At 50.4% G+C, this 20,318-nt stretch overlaps 1 protein-coding gene across 1 annotated transcript; it reads left to right on the forward strand.

Moving 5' to 3' along the window:
- Positions 1-7,678: 7,678 nt before the first annotated feature.
- Positions 7,679-19,984, forward strand: LOC127225614 (TRIO and F-actin-binding protein-like). Its single transcript, XM_051189101.1, has 6 exons — positions 7,679-7,687; positions 7,757-7,897; positions 8,939-9,078; positions 10,588-10,753; positions 11,661-11,811; positions 17,453-19,984. The coding sequence occupies exons 1-6, from the start codon at positions 7,679-7,681 to the stop codon at positions 19,978-19,980; spliced, it is 3,135 nt and encodes a 1,044-aa protein (XP_051045058.1). The 3' UTR covers positions 19,981-19,984.
- Positions 19,985-20,318: the final 334 nt, after the last annotated feature.

Raw genomic sequence — 20,318 nt, forward strand, 5'->3', positions numbered from 1 at the left:
TGGGCACCGCCCGCCTATGCCCCGCCCCTAGTCCTCTCTGGGTCCAATCGCACATTGATCATGCAAATGAAGCTCTGAGGGCGAGCCTATTGGAGTGCTGTGGGGGTGTGGTCTTACACGCACCTCCCGGGCAGCGTCTTGATTCATTGTTAAAATGACTGTGACCCTGGCTGTAGCACCTCCACCGCCCGGTGAGTAGAAACCTGATCCCAGGTTAGAACCCTGTGTAGCGGAACCGAGAGGGCCGGAGCGGGAGATCAGGGGAGGGAGGCTGAGGGACCCCGAAGAGCCGGTAGACCGGCTGCAGGAAGAGGGGACCAAGGGTCCATTCTCAGGGCGGGGTATGCAGATGCGCGAAGGCTTTTTGTAGTTACAGTCTTACTATCTTAGGTGCATTTTAGGGAAGATTTCTGTCAGTTGGTTGGGGGTCGTGTAGGAAACTGGAGACACAAGGAACACATGAAGAGTCCTTGTCTCGCCCCCTGGAAAAGGAGCCACATTCTCCATCCAAGACCATGCTCCTCTTGGTGGTTGGACCAGGAAAGAACAGCCCAGGTTTGTGGGGCACATCCACCCATCCACCCACCATACAGGGGACTAAGTAGGGTAGGTAGATGGCTGCCCAGGGAGGAACTCAAGCCCCGTAGATCCTCCTATGAGGGTTCTGTTTTCCAAGGGAACAACCTGGAGCCCCAGGGGAGGACCCAAAATTCTTCAGCTCAGTTGAGATTGGCAACAAAGGTTTGATCTCTGCCCTTCCCCTCCCCCCCCAGCTCTGTAGGTCAGGTATGAGATGACCCTGAGGTGCTCTGAGGTACAAGGGCTTGGGGGGGGCAATACTGAATACCTCCCCTGCCAATACCTTCCCAGGCTGTGGATGAGTGAGAGGGTAGCAGTCTCCTGACCCAGAGTCACTTCCAGGGTGTGGACATTATAGACTCCAAAACAGAGAGGTTCAAGACCCCCAGCTAGGATGGAGGTGTGGCTCGGTGGTTAGAGCAGTTCTCTAACACCTGCCAGGACTTGGGTTTGATCTTTAGAAGTGTGGGGGGGGGGCGGGGCACACCACACCCATATGGAACACCAGTGGTTCTTTTTTTGGCTAAGTTCAGTCACATACATACTTTGTGACCTTAGGTGGTTGTTCACTTTTGTCTAAGATTTGTCCTCAAGTCTGAAAACTACCTGGTCAGGCTTTTGCATCACTCTGCGTTTGCCAAGGGACCTACAGCTTGGCAGTGTGATACAGCACCCTCATGTTTACCTCTGGGCTTTGAGGGACAGATCAGAGCCTCCAGCTGGACCAGTGCCACATGTGTGTCAGAGAACCTCTCTGAGCCTTGATTGCCTCCTCTGAAACTGGTGGTGACTTTTGCTGAGTAAGAGGGGAGCTATAGGTTTATAAGGCTAGACACTTTGGGATGACTTAGGGGACCCTCTTTCATGGTGAACCTCGGGCCTTAGCTCTGTGATTCTAACTGGACAGATAACAGAGAAAACAGAATTATGGGGGTTTTGTTGTTGGCTTCTTTATTTGGTGTGTGTGCATGTGTTACATGTTTGTGTATGTGTACATATGTGTGTGGGTACATGTGGAGGAAAGAGGGTGATGCTGAGATTTCTTTCTTTCTTCCTTTTTTTTCCTCAATACTCCGTGTAGCCCTAGATGTCCTGGAACTCACTCTGTAGAGCAGACTGGCCTCAAACTCAGAGATCTGCCTGTCTCTGCCTTCTGAGTGCTGGGATTAAATGTGTGCACCACCATTGCCTGGCAGATGATGCTGAGTTTCTTTTTCAGATGGGTCTCACTGAGCCTGAAGCTGGATAGCTGGATGACTCAGCTAGACTGACTAGCCAGAGTACACCAGGGACCCCGCCTCCATGCACATATTTACCTCCCTAACATATAACATCATAATAGGTTATACATTCTGGGTGTTCAGATGCAGGTCCTGAAGTTTGTTGGCAGCTCTTTTTTGTTGTTGTTGTTGTTGTTTTTCAAGATATGGAGACTGTATATGTTACCTACACTGATCCCAAACCTACACACTCACTAGTGTTCTGAGTCGCTGGGATCAAGGGGTGTATAGTACCTACCACCTATGGCTGGAAACTTGCCTTTATTGCTCATTTGTTTTTGTTTTTTTTTTTTTCTAGACAGAGTTCTCTGTGTAGTTTTGGCTGTACTTGGACTCGCTTTGTAGATCAGGCTGGTCTTGAACTCACAGAGCTCCATTTGTCTCTGCCTCCTGAGTGCTGGGATCAAAGGCATGTGCCATCACCTCCCAACTTTGTCAAACTTATTTTTCTCATGGAAACTTACATTTTTATGAGCAAGGAGAATATAATTCAGGGTCCTTGGAACATTGACCAACAATATATAATAAGGATTAGAAATCACAGGCAAATGCTTGACAGTATGTTTGGAAACTTAGTTGTTACTATTGATAAATACATGAACAGAAAAATGGGTAGACAGCTTTGTCTAGCTTGGGCCCACCAGTTATCAGGTTCTTGTCCCCAAATCCTTCCCAGGCCCAACCTAGAAAGCCACTGGCTCACGGAGCTGCCTGGTGTGACTCACCTGCTATGGAGGAAATGGCTATGAATGCCCCAGGTGTACATTTTGAAGTTAGTATATCTCCCAAGAGCCACTGTTTGAGATGCTGTCATGATGGGGAGGTCCATGGAGCAAGATACCAGGTAGGCTGGCTTTCCCTGTGGCAGGTGGTTCAGAATGTGGGGTCAATGATGGGTTGGACTATGAACTTACAGTTGAAGGAGCTGCTTCCTCCTGAGCTGTGTGCCATTTAGACTGTGTTAATATTCCTACACTTTTTCCATTTTCCGGAGGTCTTTTACTTACTTATTTATTTATATGTATAAACCAAGATTTTGGGTCAGCTTGTGTAGTCATTTGGAATGAATAGTTCTTGAAGTGAGCCAGTATTTCACTGGTTGCTAGGGCAGTGATGTTAAATGAAGCTGTGACATCAATGGCACCAGGGGGCTGGTGGTCTAGTCAAAGCCATGGGCAGGAAGAAAAGAACCAGGGAAATGGCTGTTTCAGAATAGCTGTGATTGGTGCTATGAAGGAACAGGGTTGTCAGGCCACCGGCAAAGTTCTCTGAGGACCTTTAGCAACTTGATGAAGGCTTGCTATTGAAGCTAGGAAAAAGAAGAGGGGAAGGGAACGGTATGGTGTGTACAAAGGTTTTGAGGCGGAAAGGATGAAGTGAATGTGACTCATTGGTCATTGAGAGGGAGAGCCACCCACATAGAGAGTGGAGAATTGAGTGGATCCTGGCTCTCACCTGGCTTTATGTGCTTGGTTTAGTAGACATGTTGAGGACCTTAGATTGCATTTCAGTTGTCATGAAGTGGCACTAAGGATTGTAAACAAGACAGTGATTAGAGTGATTCAATCTTCATTTTCAGTGTTGCTGTGATTACTGGGCAAAGTGTGGAAGGAGGGAGGAGAGAGGGAAATGAGGGACAAAGGTGGAGTTGCTACAGGTATGCATTTGATCCAGAGTTGGTGGTAGCCTTGAGATGGGGACAAAGGACTGTCCGCCCCAGAGTCAGTTTTTATTACCATATCCCATGCACAGAGACTTGTGTCCTTCTGGCTTCCTCTGTGACCATCCTCCAGAGCTGAGCAGTTATCACTGAGCTTACAAGCTGAGGTAACCACTGAAGCAAACAGGATCTGAGCTCACTGTCCCTCTCGAGCAGTGAAGTGGCCCCCCAACCTCCTGAGAAGGAGGGCCACACAGTTGGTGTGTACCCCCAACTCTCCAACTTTGCCTCCTATTACTTGAAATTAAAAACTGACTGGGGGTTGGCAATGTGACTCAGTGAGTAAGGGAGGTTTCAGGTCTGTTGACCTGAGTTCAATCCCTGGGACTCACATGGTAAAAGGTGAGACCTGACCTCTGACTCACACACATGCATACATATACACAAGCACACACACACACACACACACACACGTTTTTAAAAAAAGCTGGGAGTCAGGTGTTGGTGGTGCATGACTTTAACCCTAGCACTCAGGAGGCAGAGGCAGGTGGATCTCTGTGAATTCAAAGCCAGCCTGGTATACAGAGTGAGTTCCAGGACAGCTAGAGGAACCAGGCTCCACAGAGAAACCCTGTCTTGAAAAAAAAAAAAAAAAAAAAAAAAAAAAAAAAAAAGAAAGAAAGAAAGAAAGAAAGAGAAGAAACAACTGGTGCTGAGAGATGGGTTAGTGGTTAAGAGTACTTGCTCTTTCAGGTTTGGTTTGGTTCCCCAGCCCCATGTCAGAAACTTACAGCCACTTGAACCTCCATTTTAGGGAATCTAATGCCCTCTTCTGGCTTCCATGGGCACCTGCACACAGACCATGCACATACACATATCCACATGCACATACCCATATATATATATATATATATATATATATATATATATATATATATAATTGTAAATATTTTAAAAGCTTGACTGGGAGCTGGACAGTGCTAATGGGTAAAGAGGTGGTTCAGTGAAGAGCACTTGGACTAAAACATGATGCTGTAAGACCTATTCCAAGGGGCTGGAGAGAGATGGCTCAAAGGTTAAGAACACTGACTGTTGTTCTAGGGGCCCTGAGTTCAATTCCCAGCAACTTCATGGTAGTTAGCTCACAACCATCTATAATGAGATCTGGTGATCTCTTATGACATGCAGTCATACATTTAGGAAAAAACACTTTGTACATAATAAATAAATTAAAAATAAAGATTCATCCCAGCACTCAGGGAGAGGCTGGTGGATTTCTGTGAGTTAAAGGCTAGCCTGGTCTACAGAGCAAGTTTCAGGACAACCAGGGCTACACAGAGACCCTGTCTCAAAAAAAAAAAAAAAAAAAAAAAAAATCTAGCCCCAGCACTCAAATGCAAGGTGATTTCAGCCTCACCTAATACCTTTTCTTATTCCACACCCCTCTGTGGATGCAGGCAAGTCTGTGGTGTCAGATTTCCCAAGCATCTGTCTCCTGCTATGGTCTAGCACTGAGCTGCAGCTTGGACCATTTCTACTGTGTCCTATGGTTGCTCACACTCACTGTGCCCTGAACCTCATACCTTAGGCGTTAGCCTCAGGCTTCTCCTCTCCATCCCCAGTCTTATCAACTCCTAGTCCACTAGCAAGCTTGAGGATCTGAGTTCTAGTCAAGCACCCACATAGAAAGCTAGGTGTAACTGGATGGTGTTGGCACAAACCTTTAATCCCAGCACTGGAGAGGCAGAGGCAGGAGAATCTCTGTGAGTTTGAAGACAGCCTGGTCTACAAAGTGAGTTCCAGGGCAGTCAGGGCTGTTACACAAAGAAACTCTGTCTTCAAAAGCAAAAATAGATAGATAGATAGATAGATAGATAGATAGATAGATAGATAGGTAGGTAGATAGATAGATAGATAATAGATAAATAAATAAGTAACAAAAAGAACTGGATATGGTGATTTGTATAGCACAGTGCTGGGAGACAGACAGTGTCATCCCACTGACTTGTTTACCAGGCAGCCTTATGAAATGGGTGAGCTCTGGGTTCAGAATAGCGTAGTAGGATGCTGGGTGGCAGTGGTGTGGAGCACACCTTTAATCCCAGCACTCGGGAGGCAGAAGCAGGTAGATCTCTGAGTTTGAAGCCAGTCTGGAGATACAGCTAAGTGGGTAAGAGCATTTTGCCACTCTTGCAGAGGACCTGAATTCAGCTCCCAGTACCCACACGGAGGCTCAGAACCATCTGTAACTCAAATTCCAGAGGATCCAATATTTTTTCTCACCCTGTGGTGCCAATACAGACATGTAGGCAAGCAACCATACGCAGAAAAATAAAACAGAACTGTGTATGGTGACCCACACCTTTAAATCCCAGAACTTGGGAGGCACAGGCAAGTGGATCTCTTTGAAGAGTTCAAGGCCAGCCTGAACTGCATAGTAAGTTTCAAGCCAGTCAAGGCTACAGAGACTTTGTCTAAAATAAATAAATAAATAAATAAATAAATAAATAAATAAATAAATAAATGTGGAAATGCCACTCTCTAGTGTCCATATGCACATATATATACCTAACACACATACACACACCTGACCTTAGTTTAGGGACACAGCAACACAGAAATAGGACAATTGCCTAGCATAAACTAGCCCATGACTTCCATTCCCAACATAACATAGAACAAGTCGGAGTGTTTGTTTTTTGTGAGTTTTGTTGTTTTTTGTTTTGGTTTGACAGGGTTTCCTTGGCTGTCTTGGAACTTGCTCTGTAGACAAGGCTGGCCTGGAAGTCACAGAGATCTGCCGGTCTCTTTCTCCTGAGTCTTGGCATTCAAAGTGTGCACCACCACCACATTGCTAACAAATCAGGTTTTTATCTGACCCTTATCAAGTTACCTCTTCTGGACCTTTCTGGCTGCCTCCCTGGATCCCATTCCATGATGCTCTGAGGTTAGGTAGGAGGCAGTGGACAGAGTCTCTGTTTTCCCAGAGACCCAGCATCTGCCCTTGAGTGCTTGCTGTCCCTGGCTTGCTTTGTCTATACTGTCCACTGTCTCTCCAGATCATTCTTATCACGTGTCTCCAAGGAACCAAATGTGGCCAGTGTTCCACCTTGCCCCAAAGGATTCTGGGATCTTGGCCCCATTTGCTTCTAGTATCAATCCAGACACATGGAGCCCAAAAAAGGCCTATATTTAAAAGCATCACTGGCTTGTTTAGGGCAGTGCAGCCCCTAGCTGGGCCCCCACCACATCTGCCACAGGGGATGGGGATGGCCTAGGCTTCCCTGCTCATGGTTTCAGCTGCTCTAGATTTTGTAGAAATGGCTCTGATCACAAAGTGTCCCCTATGGCCTATTGGACATGATTAGCTGCTGGCCATATGATTTTTCTTTTTATCTTCAGCTTCTGAAAACCCTGGGCTCCAGACACACCTGAGTCCACAGGCTGGTGGCTGGTGGAAACTGAGCCCTGAAAGTCACATGGTATTGAGCAGGCTGTGGCCAGGTTTGGAGAGAGGGAGGGAGAATAGGTTGGGTGGGAGGGAGGACAGGTTGTGTGGAAGGGCCTTGCTTTACACTAGGGCCACACAGACCTTTATATGAGCGCCACCCTTTCCCTGCCCTTTTCGGTCAAACTCTCTCTTTGTAGCTCAGGCTGGGTTTTTGTGCTTATGACAAATTTCACCTCATGTAATTCTTCTCATGTCCCCTAGGGGAGGCTGTGGTTATCATGACAGCTTTATAGGTGACACAATTGAGGCCAAGTCACCTAGCCAAGGTCTTGGCCACCCCATGCCTCCTTTTCATAGACAGCAAGGTCCAGAGAGGGGAAGCCACCGAGTGAGGTCATCCAGCTGGGATGGGACCCAGGTCTGTTATAGGAGAGACTGTGACACTGACTAGTCAGGAAATCAGAGCTGGGGACTGACTACTGGACATGGTCATGTGAACAGAGGGAGGGGTGGGGCTAAGGATGAAAGCAAGAACTAGGTGCCGTATTAGCCCCTGGGTTCATGCTGGGTGGGGTCTTTGGAAGTACAGGGCTTGGGTTGAGAGTCTGTTCCCTCCTTCTTGCCATGCTGTCCCCTGGGTAGCTGAGGCGCCAGGCCGGGCTGTGGATCTGACACCTCCGGCTAGCTGGCTTTGATCAGAATCTGGCTATGGGGCAGGTGTGAAACTGAATCCTCATGGGCCCTCTTTGGCCTGGATATGGCTGCAGACCCCTAGCCCTTCCCTAGCACATCCTGGCCTTGCTCATTGTGGTTTTCTTAAATTCTAGAGCACTCCTGCCCACCCAGGGCACTGCCTGGGCTACAGCCGCTGTCCCAGTCTCCGGGCTCCAGGGTCCCCAGGGAGACTCCCATCAGGCCTGCTCTCAGGTGAGCCGCCAGGATCGGGTTCCTCTGGTTTCATGTCGTGCATTGTTCTTGGCTGGGCCCCGGCTTATGAAACAGTAATGAGGGGCCCTGCTCCCGAGGCTGGCCCCTCTAAGGTTTCTGCTGCCTGGAGCACTGCATCCACCACGGCCCAGAGTCAGGGCCTGGGAGGGCAGCAGTGTGGGAGCCTGAGCCGGAGCCCCCCGGGAACGAGGGTGCTGACAGCCGCCAGCTGCCACTGTGGGAGTCTGATGCCCAGGTAACCCGAGAGGAGGCGGGGCACAAGGTGCCATGGCCCTGTCTCCCACCACCAAGGGAGGGCCCTGCCATTCTGGGAGGTGCAGGGAATGGGGGGTCTTCTATGAGGGGAGCAGCTGTTTCTTCTAGCTGAACCCAGTGTCAGCCTTTCCAGGTGTGGCCTTGCTGTGAACAGTGCCAAGGGCACACCTCTGGCTTGGGGGCTGTGATCTCCTCTTTGGGGCCCCTGCCTCTCCTGTAGTGGGACAGAACCTTCCATTTCTTCTAGCTCTTACTGGCCCCTCCACTTTCAGACCTCTTCTTCCATTCCAGGCCAGGCCATTTTGCTCTTTCCCTCTTGTTTTCTGGATGCAAGGGTCTCTGGGGCCTTTGATGCAGTTCCCATTCTCAGGCATGCACTCATACATTCGTGTTTACATAATCTTGAACACATATATGCGCCGGCATAGCTGACAGGCCTGTACACATGCAATTGGGCATATATCCCTCAATAATGACGTACACATGGGTGCCCCCAAACTACAGGTATTTACACACACACACACACACACACACACATCCATGTACACATGTGTGCATATGTACTCCAGGTACCCTGCTGACTCTGACCACAGTCCCCAGGGCATTGCCAGCTGATGGAATAGCTGGTCTCCTTGAGCAGGGAGGTGCCAGGAGATGACTTCTGGAGACATCCACCAGTCTGAGCTGGGAGGGACTGTCTGGAGGAGGAGGAAGGGGAGTCCCACGTGGGCCTGAGCTGTCTCCTCTCTCCAATGCGGGGCCCAGGAGCCTCACAGCCCTTCTAGTGTCGAGCCACCTTACTGCGATCTGCCCTGCTGCCCACTGGCCCCCGAGGACCCACTTGGCACCACCAGCTGTGCTGGCCACTCTGTGGAAGGCCTTGGTCTCAGGCAGGGGCCTCAGAGGTGGGTAGAACTCCAGGTTCCAGGGACGGGACCCCTGAGGGGGATACCCATACCTTCCCTACTCTTCATGATGGCAGTCCCCATCTACAACAGCTGGTGTGGGTCATGTAGCCAGCCCACAAAGTCTGGGCACAGAGGGCTCTGATGGTGGATGTATTCCAGGAGTCCTTGGGGCAGGGGAACCCTGGAAAGCTCACATTGGTCCGTCCTTGTTTTACCTGAGTCTCTGACCCTAGCCCTGGCTGACTTTCCTGGTGGCCCTGACTATCCCATAATTCCGTGAGGTGGGGGATAGCTATGTATTTCTTCTAGTTCCTGTGTACGGTTTTAAAAGGCTGAAGGAGCTGGGTGTGGTGGCAGATGGATGTAATACCAGCATTCAGGAAGTGGAAGAAGAGGGTTTGGAGCACAAAGCTGGCTTGGGTTACATAGCTCTGTTCCCTGAAATCCCCCCCCCAAAAAAATTGAATGGTTCTATCAGCCAGGTCACCTACTGTTACTCCGTCTTGACTGGGTCCCCAGGCTTTGAGATTCCCTCCAGTCTAAGCCTTTATGGGCCCCAAGTTCCCTACTGGGGTCTTGAGACCCTAGGAGGCCATGGCTTGTGGGTCCAGAGAGCTGGATCCCAGTTTCACATCTGCTGTGATGGGCTGTGGGACTTCCCACATGCTAGTTTATCTTTTTAGGCCTCACTTCTCCTGTTTGTGAAACAAGATGGGCTGAGAGGGTATCTCAGTGACAGGCAGTGTGCCTAAGATCCTGGGCTTGATTTTCAATATGGCAGAAATAAATTTTAGAAAGAGATGCTGGAACAAATTCTCAAATTGTTTGAGGGCATGTGTTCCCCTCAGGTGGGCATTATTTTAGGAGAAAAAGAAAAAGGAGGCTCTGATAGTCAATGTATTTCCTGTAGGACTTGTTGAAGCATTTGATTTGCAAACCTGCATTGTGTGGTTTAGGCATGAAGGTCGGGATGTGTGCAGAATGTTCCTATTTCCTTAAGTATAGATTTCATTTATAGTGTCATCACTCCATACTATTTTATAGGCCTGTGTGTGGGTCACTTTGGGATGCCATGCACTGTAAGCCTCTTGAGTGGGGGCCATAGGAACTGCTTCCTATGCATTTATTTCCACAGCTCCTCCCTTGGAACTCACTTCCCCTCACACTGCTTAACACCCTTCATGTGCCAAACTGGCTCAGTGTCCCCATACCTGCTCATTGAAGGGTGCTTTGGCTCTGCCCTTTCCCAGGGCTGTGGCCTTGCCCAGGCTCCTGAGCCCCCCCAGAGCCTGGGTTTCTTCATCTGTACGGTGGAACCCTCTTGTAGCTCTAGGGGCTGGTCCATAGACAGCCCAGTCCAAATACCCTCAGCTCTGGCTTCTTGTTCTGTTGCTACAGACCCTGGCATGGTGTGAACACACCCACACGTACTGGAGGGCAGGCAGGACTGAGTCCTTGACTCTGCTACCTTTTAGGGGAAAATAATTGTTCTCTCTCCTCTCCCAGAGGCTGGTCCCCAACAGCTGCTCTCCCTGCAGAGGGCCCTGCAACTGCCCCAAAGAACAGGCACCAGGACCCTGAGGTGGTACCCTATCTGGAGGAACCCAACTCTGACGCCAGCTCCAGCCAGGACAGCAATACCCCTCATGATACCAGCATTTCTTCCTCTGTGGTGAGCTGAGGGCCAGGGTCTGGGAACAAACAGTGTCATCCAGTGTCCTTAGCCCTAGAGACAAGACCTCTAAACCTTCAGAGGAAGGCTGAGCCTCACTGCAGAATGCTGGGCCAATTGCCTTCCCTGATGGGAGGAAGGGTGGGGCATCTCTGGACTGGCTCAGGGTGGGTGGTAGTGTGGGCAGGTGGAGGGAAGCATTTCAGTCCAGTAGGGACTTTGTATGAGTCACCAGCTGCCTCAGGTCTCAGGGCCGGGAAATAGGCATGGTTTCCAGAGCGAGCGTGAGGCTGGGCCCAGCTCTGCCCTGGCTACATGCTGCTGAGACTATGACCAGTCCTGGTGTTGATTTCCAAAGGAGAAGGAAGGTAACAGGTTTGGGAACTGGCAGGAGCTAGCAGGAGAGAGGAGCCAGGAAGCTGTCCCTATACCTTCACACTTTCAGACCTGTCCCTTCAGACCCTCCCCCCTCCCCCCAAAAGAAAATGACAGGAAAGAACGAACTTCACATAAACAGCCTAGCCTGTTGACACATGTGGTGGGTACCGTGCACAGGTCTCAGTGGGCCTGAATTCAAGCAAGGCCCTCCACCACCCTCTATGCTAGAGACTTCTGTGGCCCTGTTAGGGACTGAGGCTCAGAGCAGGGAAGTAACTCACTTAAGACCACACAGCTGGGAAGCAGTGGCCTAGGATTTGAATGCTTTCTTCTATCTGTGACTTTGGCCCAGATTTTGATTTCAATGGCTGTGCCTCTCTTTCAAGGCTGACAGAAGGTCTGCTGAGTTATCACTGGCTGAGAGCCTCACTCAGGTGGCAGGTGCCCTTAAAAACCTGTTTTTCTAGCCTTCGTGCTGGGATACAGGTCTGGGGTCTTCTCTCCAACAAGCTTTCTCCTCTCCCAGCAGGACTGGGATACTGTTGAGAGGCCAAGGGTGGTCCCCAACAGGGACAGACTCAATGTGATGATCCCGAGGAGGCCTCAGGAGGGGCTGAGAGCTGACAGCGCTCAAAGGGTCACCAGGTCTCCAGCTGGAGGAGACCCAGCAGGAAAGGAGGGTGAGTACTTCCAGGATGGTCTCATGACCTTGGAGTGGTAATGGCTTGGGGCCTGCAAATAGCCATCTCATTGGCTCAGCTTCCTTTGAGGGGCAGAATCTCTCTCTCTCTCTTTTAAATCATTTATTTTTATTTTATGTGCATTGATATTTTGCCTGTACATATGTCTGTATGAGAGTGTCTTATCCAATGGAACTGAAGTTACAGACTCTTGTGAGATGCCGTGTGGGTGATGGGAATTGAACCCAGGTCCTCTGGAAGAGTAGCCAGTGCTCCTCTTAACCACTGAGTCATCTTTCCAGCCCTGAGGACCTGAATCTTTTTTTTTTTTTTTTTTTCCCTGAGATGGGGTTTCGGCTGTCCTGAAACTCCCTCTGTAGACCAGGCTTGTTAAGAGTAGTTTTTCCCTGCAGGTCTGGTCCCACCGCTGTGCCAGCCCTGATTAACACACAGAGATGCTGTATTAGATATAAATTTGTTGGCCAGTTACTAATTTCTTATCAGCTAGCTCTGTCTTAAATATTAACCCATTTCTATTAATCTAAGTATTTCCACGTGGTCTTATCTTACCGGAGAGAGGGGCTGGTGTTCTTCTCTCTCCATCCTCCATCTTGACTCTCCTCCCTATTACTTCCTCTCCCCTCCTAGTCTCCTAGTCCCACCTATTTGCTTTCCTATTGGCCAATTGTGCTTTATTCATTAACCAATATGAGAAACATATTTACAGAATGACATCTCCCATCACAGGCTGGTCTCAAACTCAGAGATCTGCCTGCCTCTGCCTCCTAAATGCTGGGATTGTGTGCCACTACCACCTGGCAGATCTTAAAAATAGAAGTTCTTGTATCATTTGCCATGCTGCCCAACTTAAGGATACTTTCCCTCAGTTGAAAGATTAGGTCTCTAAGTTCTAAGCGGTTGAAGCTGGATGAATACAAGTAGAACACCTGCATAAACAGAATGACACGGTGGAAGTTCAGGTGTGGCTGGACCCAAGTGATCAGACAGACAGTACCCAGGGCTCTTCTCCATTCTTCCTTCTGCTGAAGTGGCTCCATTTTTAGTCAAACACTTGTATAATAATAGCATGATAGCCACCAAAGGGGCCAGCTTGTCCTGTGAAGGGCACATCTGTCCTGTGACTACAGTTAAGTCTCAGGAAGGGTTATCACAGGGACCACTGGGGTCATCTTGATCACTGTCTGGCCTCCTATGCAAACCTCATGGCCTGAGCTAGGTGGAGGGGAGAGTACCCAGAGGAAGTCAGGGTGCTGTTCTGAGAAAGAGAAAAAGAGAAAGACAGAGAGATGGGTGAGGGGCTACTGTTATGCCAAGTCCATGGAGGTTGGTGAGACTGGCCAACATCTTGCTTGGACGTGAGTTCAGTATGGTGGGCACGCAATTCTGGCCCTGATTTCTCTTTCAGTGTGATCAGGACGCCAGAATGCCCTTGTCCTTCCTGATGGCAGTCCTGGCTTCCCATGGGCCTTACAGGAGTCTCATCAATCTTCATGTGTTTGGGTGAAGTTTGGGTGAAGATGCCCTGAGGTCTCAGGGAGAGTTAGCAATGACCCTTGCCTTACAGAGATCAGCACCTTGCGAAGCAGACAGACAGGACAGACAGGACAGACAGGACAGAGGAGGAGCAGACATAGGCATGAGAGAAGGGATGGGGTCTTTTGTTTTGTTTTTCTTTTCTTCCTTAAAAAAGACTTATTTGTTTATTATGAATACAACATTCTGCCTGCATGTATCCCTGCAGGCCAGAATGGGGCACCAAATCTTATTATAGTTGGTTGTGAGCCACCATGTGGTTGCTGGGAATTGAACTCAGTGCTCTGGAAGAGCACTCAGTGCTCTTAACCTCTGAGCCATCTCTCTCTCCAGCCCTTTGCTTTTTTTTTTTTTTTTTTTTTTTTTTTTCAAGACTAGGTTTCTCTGTGTAGCCTAGGCTGTCCTGGAACTCCCTCTTAGACTAGGCTATCCTTGAACTCAGAGATTCATCTGCTTCTGCATTTTGAGTTTTGGGATTAAAGACATGCACCACAACTGTCCAGCTATGGAGGGTCGTTTTTATTCAAGCCACCAAAGATGGTACAGGGCTGGCCCAGGAGAGGGCTGTTTGGATGGAGGAGAGCAGGTCAGGGGAGACAGGACTATGTGGCCAGTTAGCAGCTGCAGTTTAAATGTGGATGGGGTACACAATGGGGGTAAGTTGTGCTGGGCCTCTTCAGCCTTGCCAAGGAGATGGGGCACTTTCCTCTTAAGCATGGTTTGGGTGTGAAGTCAGAATGCATTGGAGCAGGAGAATATAAGTCAGCTGAGCCACCTAGTAACACCTGGTTTAGCTGATGCTGACACTGAATCCCAGGATGAAAAGTTTCCCATCAACTGGATGATCAGGGTACCCACTCACAGTGTTCCTCAGGGGAGCTTTGCAGATGCTGCAGCAGTCAAGAGGCCATTCAGTGTCCCCATGTGCTGCCTGGAGACAGGATAGCACATAACACCAATCACTTTCCTTTCAAATCCTGATGCTAACTAAAATGCTCGGCTGGGTATGGGGGTGGTGGCGGGTACCTGTCTGTGATCCTGGTTCAAGTGAGCTTTGGATTCTGTATAACTGAGGCTGCTCTGGAATTCCTGATCCTCCTGCCTCCGCCTTCTCCGTGCTGGGATTATAGAGAACCCCACACAGCCAGGCTTTGCTTTCTTGCTGTTGAAAGCCCCTGGACTATGGGTGGTATCCTCATCTGTGACCTACTTAAGCCAGAATCTGTGGCCTCTGGCCACCTGGTGGCCACTTGCAACATTGCATCCAGGGACTGAGCCTCCCCTAGGCTCATCCCAGTCGGCACTGCTCCCTGGGGGTGCAGGACATAGGTGGCCCAAGCACAGCTGAGTACCTGTCTTGCATGGAAGCCTCATCTTGTGAGAGCCAGGCTCCTATGGCACAAATGGTAAGGCCACTGCAGGCAAGGCAGAAACAGAACCATAGGTGGGAGCATTGTGTGTGCTGCACACCTCTGCCAAGTTCCAGAGGCACCATGGGAATACAAGGCCCTATTGCACAGAACTGCTAGGGGAAGAGCAGGTAATCAAGGCACTAGGCATGAAGAAGGTACATGGAAGGCAGCCCATGGCCAGGAAATGTAAGTACCAGAAGGACACTGTCCATTTCAGACAGAGAAACCAGCAAGAGCAATGGCCCTGGGTGGTGAGGCTCCTATATTGTTAGAGGATCTCAAAGAGTAGGTGCTGACCCTGGCAAGTGGGTGAGGGTAGAATGGGGAGTGAGACAATCCTTGCAAAATCCATCAGGAAGCCCCTAGAGAGTATTATCTTTCTTTTAATTTTGAAATAATCTTAGATTTGCCAAGATGGCAGCTGTAGTGTCTATTGAACCCTTTGCCCAGGTTTCCTTATGTTAGTTTCACACACAGAGGCTGGAGTTAAGAAACTAACATTATTCCAGCACTCTGTGAGTTAGAGGCCAGCCTAGTCAACAAAGCAAGTTCCAGGACAGCCAGGGCTGTTCACAGAGCAACCCTGTCTCAAAAATTCAAAATAAATAAACAGATAAATAAATAGACATTGGTCAGAGCTGGGATGTGTCTCAGCACTTGCCTAGCAGTGTGAGACCTTAGGCTTCAGCCCCAGGAACAAAAAAGAGTATCAACACAACTGGAAACTATAGATTAATCAAATTCACTGCTTTTCTGTCTATGTTCCCTTTGGTTTAGTTTGTCTCTCATAGGATCTTGTTATGTAGCTCTGGCTGGCTTCAAACTCTGGAGCCTTGGGTAGCCTCAACTTTGTGACAATCCTCCATCTCTCAGGTTAGTGCTAAGGTTGCAGTCGCCATCAGTACCAAACTCTTTGCTGGGGCATAAGGCAGGGTCTCTCACTGCATTGTCATCTGGTCTCCTCTGGTCCTTCCTCTAATGGCAGTTTCCTGGCCATTCCTTCCTTATCTGCCTTCTGCTCAACAGTTATGATCAGGGACAATGATCTGGACAAAGTGCACTCATGCTGTGGGAGAGGGCAAAAATGTCAGTGACCTTGAGTGGGGGCTGGGAATGACAGAAGCAGGTAGATTTAGAGGACATTTTAGGGGTCCCCAGGGCCACTTCAGTTCTGAGAGTTCAGACTTCAGGGACACCAGCTTCCAGTGTAGCAACCCATAGGGTTGTATGTGAAAGAAAGTGTGTCCTCATGAAGGCAGCCACAGCTTGCTACTTCAAGAGGAGGGACGGTGGTTAAGGGACTGAAAAGGGTAGAGGTAGACCCCAAGTTCATGACAGCCAAGAGCTGTGACATAGTCACTGTTTAGGGCAGCTCTTTTATCCCTGAGCCCAGCACCCCTGAGATACCCTTGAGGTGCCCAAAGAGTTAGTTACTTTATACCCAACAAAAGAAATTGAAGGAGGGAAGAAGGCGACTGTCTAACATGGCGGGGGAGGCATGATGGCAGGCAGGAGTGTGATGGCTGGTCACAGTGGGTTTGCAGTCAGGAAGTACCTTCCTAACACTGTGACCCTTCAATATAGTTCATCATGCAGTGACCCCACTTTGTAACTGCAATTCTGCTACTGTTATGAGTCATAATGTATATATCTGTGTTTTCCTATAATCTTGGTGATGCCCTCTAGGGGTTGTGACCCACAGGTTGAGAAACACTCATCTAGATGACTGCTGGTACCCAATCAGCCTCCCCTGCCCCATGTGTTCACTCTTTCTTAAAATTCACTTATTTATTCGTGTGTGTGTGTGTGTGTGTGTGTGTGTGTGTGAGAGAGAGAGAGAGAGAGAGAGAGAGAGAGAGAGAGAGTTTACATACATGCATGTGCACATGTGCCGAGGAGCTTGTATGCAGATCAGAAGACAACCTCTGGGAGTCAGTTTTCTCCAACACACAGATCCTGAGCTCAGACTCACATCATCAGGCTCAGCCAAAAGCACACTCACCTGCTGAGCTGTCTCACTGGTCCTTGCTTGCTTTCTCCCTCTTATTCACTCTGGAACCCCAGCACAAGGGATAATGCTGCCCACATTTCAACTAGGCCTTCTTCAATTAACCCAGTTTAGAAACCCCTCACAGACATGTCCCCTGGGTGAGTATATCCTGTTAACAACATTAACTGTCACATGCTGTAATCTGGTTAGGTGCTGATTCTGCTCTGTGCAGATATACATGTGCCCATTCAGCAATAGCTGCCCTATCTGTGCACATTCCCAGAGCCTGAGATGAGCCTCTGGGGCAGGAAGGGTAAGAAGAGTCTTCAGGTGTAGGTATAGGCATGGGCACCATGCCCTGGCACCCATGAAAGGGGTTTCTTAGATGTTGGGATGATTTGTGGGCATTCCACCCAGAGAGTAGAAATTAGCTGCACCTGGTCCACCTTCCCCCTCTCTGTGCTCCATAGCATTGATCTTTTTGGACATACCCATGACCTTCTCACTCTGGTACCACTCCACCAGTCATTGCAAAGCCCTGGCCTGGCAGCAGACGGTGCCTAAGCCTGTCTCAGCCTGATCGGGAAGTGCCCGCCTCTGATTAGACACTGAAACCTATTAGAAGGCTCAGGGGATGCTATGATTTTTCCCTCTCCTCACTTTAAATATCCTCATTTCTCTCCAGATTCTGGCAGTGGTGGACAGAGTGCTGCCCAGCACTGGACAAAGCTGCGAGCAGAAAGTGGTTACTTCTCCTTGGAACGACATCACTCAGGACAAACCCAGGCTTCCTCCAGGGTACCACCAACTGGACCTCGGAACACCACCCAGGCTTCTTCTGTTCAAAGGGGTGTTTTCAATGATGCTTCTGCACAAGAAACCTCCCATGCTTCCTCTATATCCCAAAACACCCAAAGGGACACTCCCAGGACCTTAGCCACACAGCGAAGTAGCCCCAGAAAGTCCTCTCCTTCAAGAGTTTCCCAGAGGGACACTCCTAAGACCATGTCCACCCAGCGAAGCAGCACTCCACTTTCCTCTCCCCACAGAGTCATTCAAGATAGCCTCAAGACCTGTATACCACAAAATGACCCCCGCATTGCATCATCTCCTTGTGTCCAAGCCTCCTCTTCCAACAGAACCACCCAGAGGGACAACCCCAGGATTCCCTGTGCCCAGAGGGACAACCCCAGGAGCTCCTCTCCCAACAGAACCACCCAGAGGAACAACCCCAGGACTCCCTGTACCCAGAGGGACAACCCCAGGAGCTCCTCTCCCAACAGAACCACCCAGAGGGACAACCCCAGGACTCCCTGTGCCCAGAGGGACAACCCCAGGAGCTCCTCTCCCAACAGAACCACCCAGAGGGACAACCCCAGGACTCCCTGTGCCCAGAGGGACAACCCCAGGAGCTCCTCTCCCAACAGAACCACCCAGAGGGACAACCCCAGGACTCCCTGTGCCCAGAGGGACAACCCCAGGAGCTCCTCTCCCAACAGAACCACCCAGAGGGACAACCCCAGGACTCCCTGTGCCCAGAGGGACAACCCCAGGAGCTCCTCTCCCAACAGAACCACCCAGAGGGACAACCCCAGGACTCCCTGTGCCCAGAGGGACAACCCCAGGAGCTCCTCTCCCAACAGAACCACCCAGAGGGACAACCCCAGGACTCCCTGTGCCCAGAGGGACAACCCCAGGAGCTCCTCTCCCAATAGAACTACCCAGAAGGACAACCCCGGAATTTCCTGCATACTACAGAACACCCCCAGGACCCCTTCTACCCAAGGAGACAAGACCACAGCCTCCTGCAGCAGATGGGAACATCTCCGAAGCGCCTGCACCCAACGAAGCAACCCAGGACCACCATCTTCCTTTCAACAAGACCACCCCAGGGCTTTCACTCAAGGCTGCACCCAAAAGGACAACCCAGGACCATCATCTCCCCGCCATGCCACTCAGGGGAGTAGTTCCAGGAACCCTTCTCCCCACCGTACCAACAAAGATATCCCTTGGGCCTCCTTTACCCTTCGGCCAACCCAGAGTGATGGTCCTCGAACCTCATCTCCATCTCGCACCAAACAAAACCAGGTGCCTTGGGCATCCATTTCTCTCCGGCCAACCCAAGGGGAGAGGCCTCAGACCTCAACTCCTACCAAACTAGCCCATCACGACCCTCCACATCACTCTTCGTCATCTGTGGCCTCTTCCTCCTCTCATAATCCAGGTTGTCCCAGTGCCTCTCGGACTTCATCGCCTCTGCACCCAGCACCACGAGGGGTTTCCCAGACATCTTCAGAGCCCCCCCAGCCATCATGTGCTGTGTGCATTGGACACAGGGATGCACCTCGCGCCTCTTCACCCCCCCGATATTTTCAGTACGACCCTTTCCCCTTTTTTCCAGATCCCCGTTCGTCTGAGAGCGAATCACCCCACCACGAACCCCCCTACATGCCACCTGTAGTGTGCATTGGGCACCGTGATGCCCCCCGGGCCACTTCACCACCTCGTCATACCCAGTTTGATCCCTTTCCCTTCCTCCCAGATACATCAGATGCTGAGAACGAGTCCCCCCAACATGATCCCCCACAGTTTCCCCCACCAGTGTGCATTGGGTACCGCGATGCCCCCAGGGCGTCTTCCCCACCACGCCAGTTTCCAGAGCCCTCCTTCTTCCAGGATCTCCCCCGGGCCAGCACAGAGAGCCTTGTCCCTTCCACTGACTCTCTGCGTGAGCCTCCCCACATCCCCACTCCTGTGTGTATCGGGCACAGAGATGCTCCCTCCTTCTCTTCCCCACCACGCCAGGCCCCTGAGCCTTCCCTCTTTTTCCAGGATCCTCCTGGGGCCAGTATGGAGAGTCTTGCCCCTTCCATTGACTCTCTGCATGGCTCCCCACTGCTGCCCCCTCAAGTATGCATCGGCCATCGGGATGCACCCAGAGCCTCCTCTCCTCCCCGCCATCTATCCTGTGATTTAGGTCTCCTGGCCCCTTCCCCTCCCCCAGGTAGCTCAGGCTCTCGGGGCTCAGCACCCCCAGGGGAAACCAGACACAACTTGGAGAGGGAGGAGTACACCATGCTGGCTGACCTGCCCCCACCCAGGAGGCTGGCCCAGAGGGGGCCAGAGCCCCAAGCACAGGGCAGCAACGAGGGCCATACCCGCAGCCCTGGCCGGGCAGAGGTGGAGCGCCTCTTCGGGCAAGAGCGCAGGTGAGCCAGGGCAGGGGCAGTCAGGTGGGCTGGGGCGGAGAACAGTTGGAAAGTTCTAGAAGCAAGAGTTAAAGCCCTGCTGCTCACTGGCTGTGTGGTCTTGGGCAAGCCACTGTATCTCATTGTATATTAGGACGTTCATTTCTGAGGTTGAAGTAACACTATGGATAACCAAGTAGAGTAAAAATGAAACAAAACAAAAAACAAACCTGATGTCTGGCAGGCTAAGTTCAAATCTGGGGTCAAAGCTACCCTGTATCCTGTGACACCTGCTTAAAGCAATTTAATCTCCTTGGTCCTAAGTTTCTTCGCCTGTCAAATGGGGGAGATCAAAAGCACATT

The sequence above is a fragment of the Phodopus roborovskii genome, unplaced genomic scaffold (assembly GCF_943737965.1).
Source record: "Phodopus roborovskii unplaced genomic scaffold, PHOROB, whole genome shotgun sequence".
Lineage (NCBI taxonomy): Eukaryota > Metazoa > Chordata > Mammalia > Rodentia > Cricetidae > Phodopus > Phodopus roborovskii.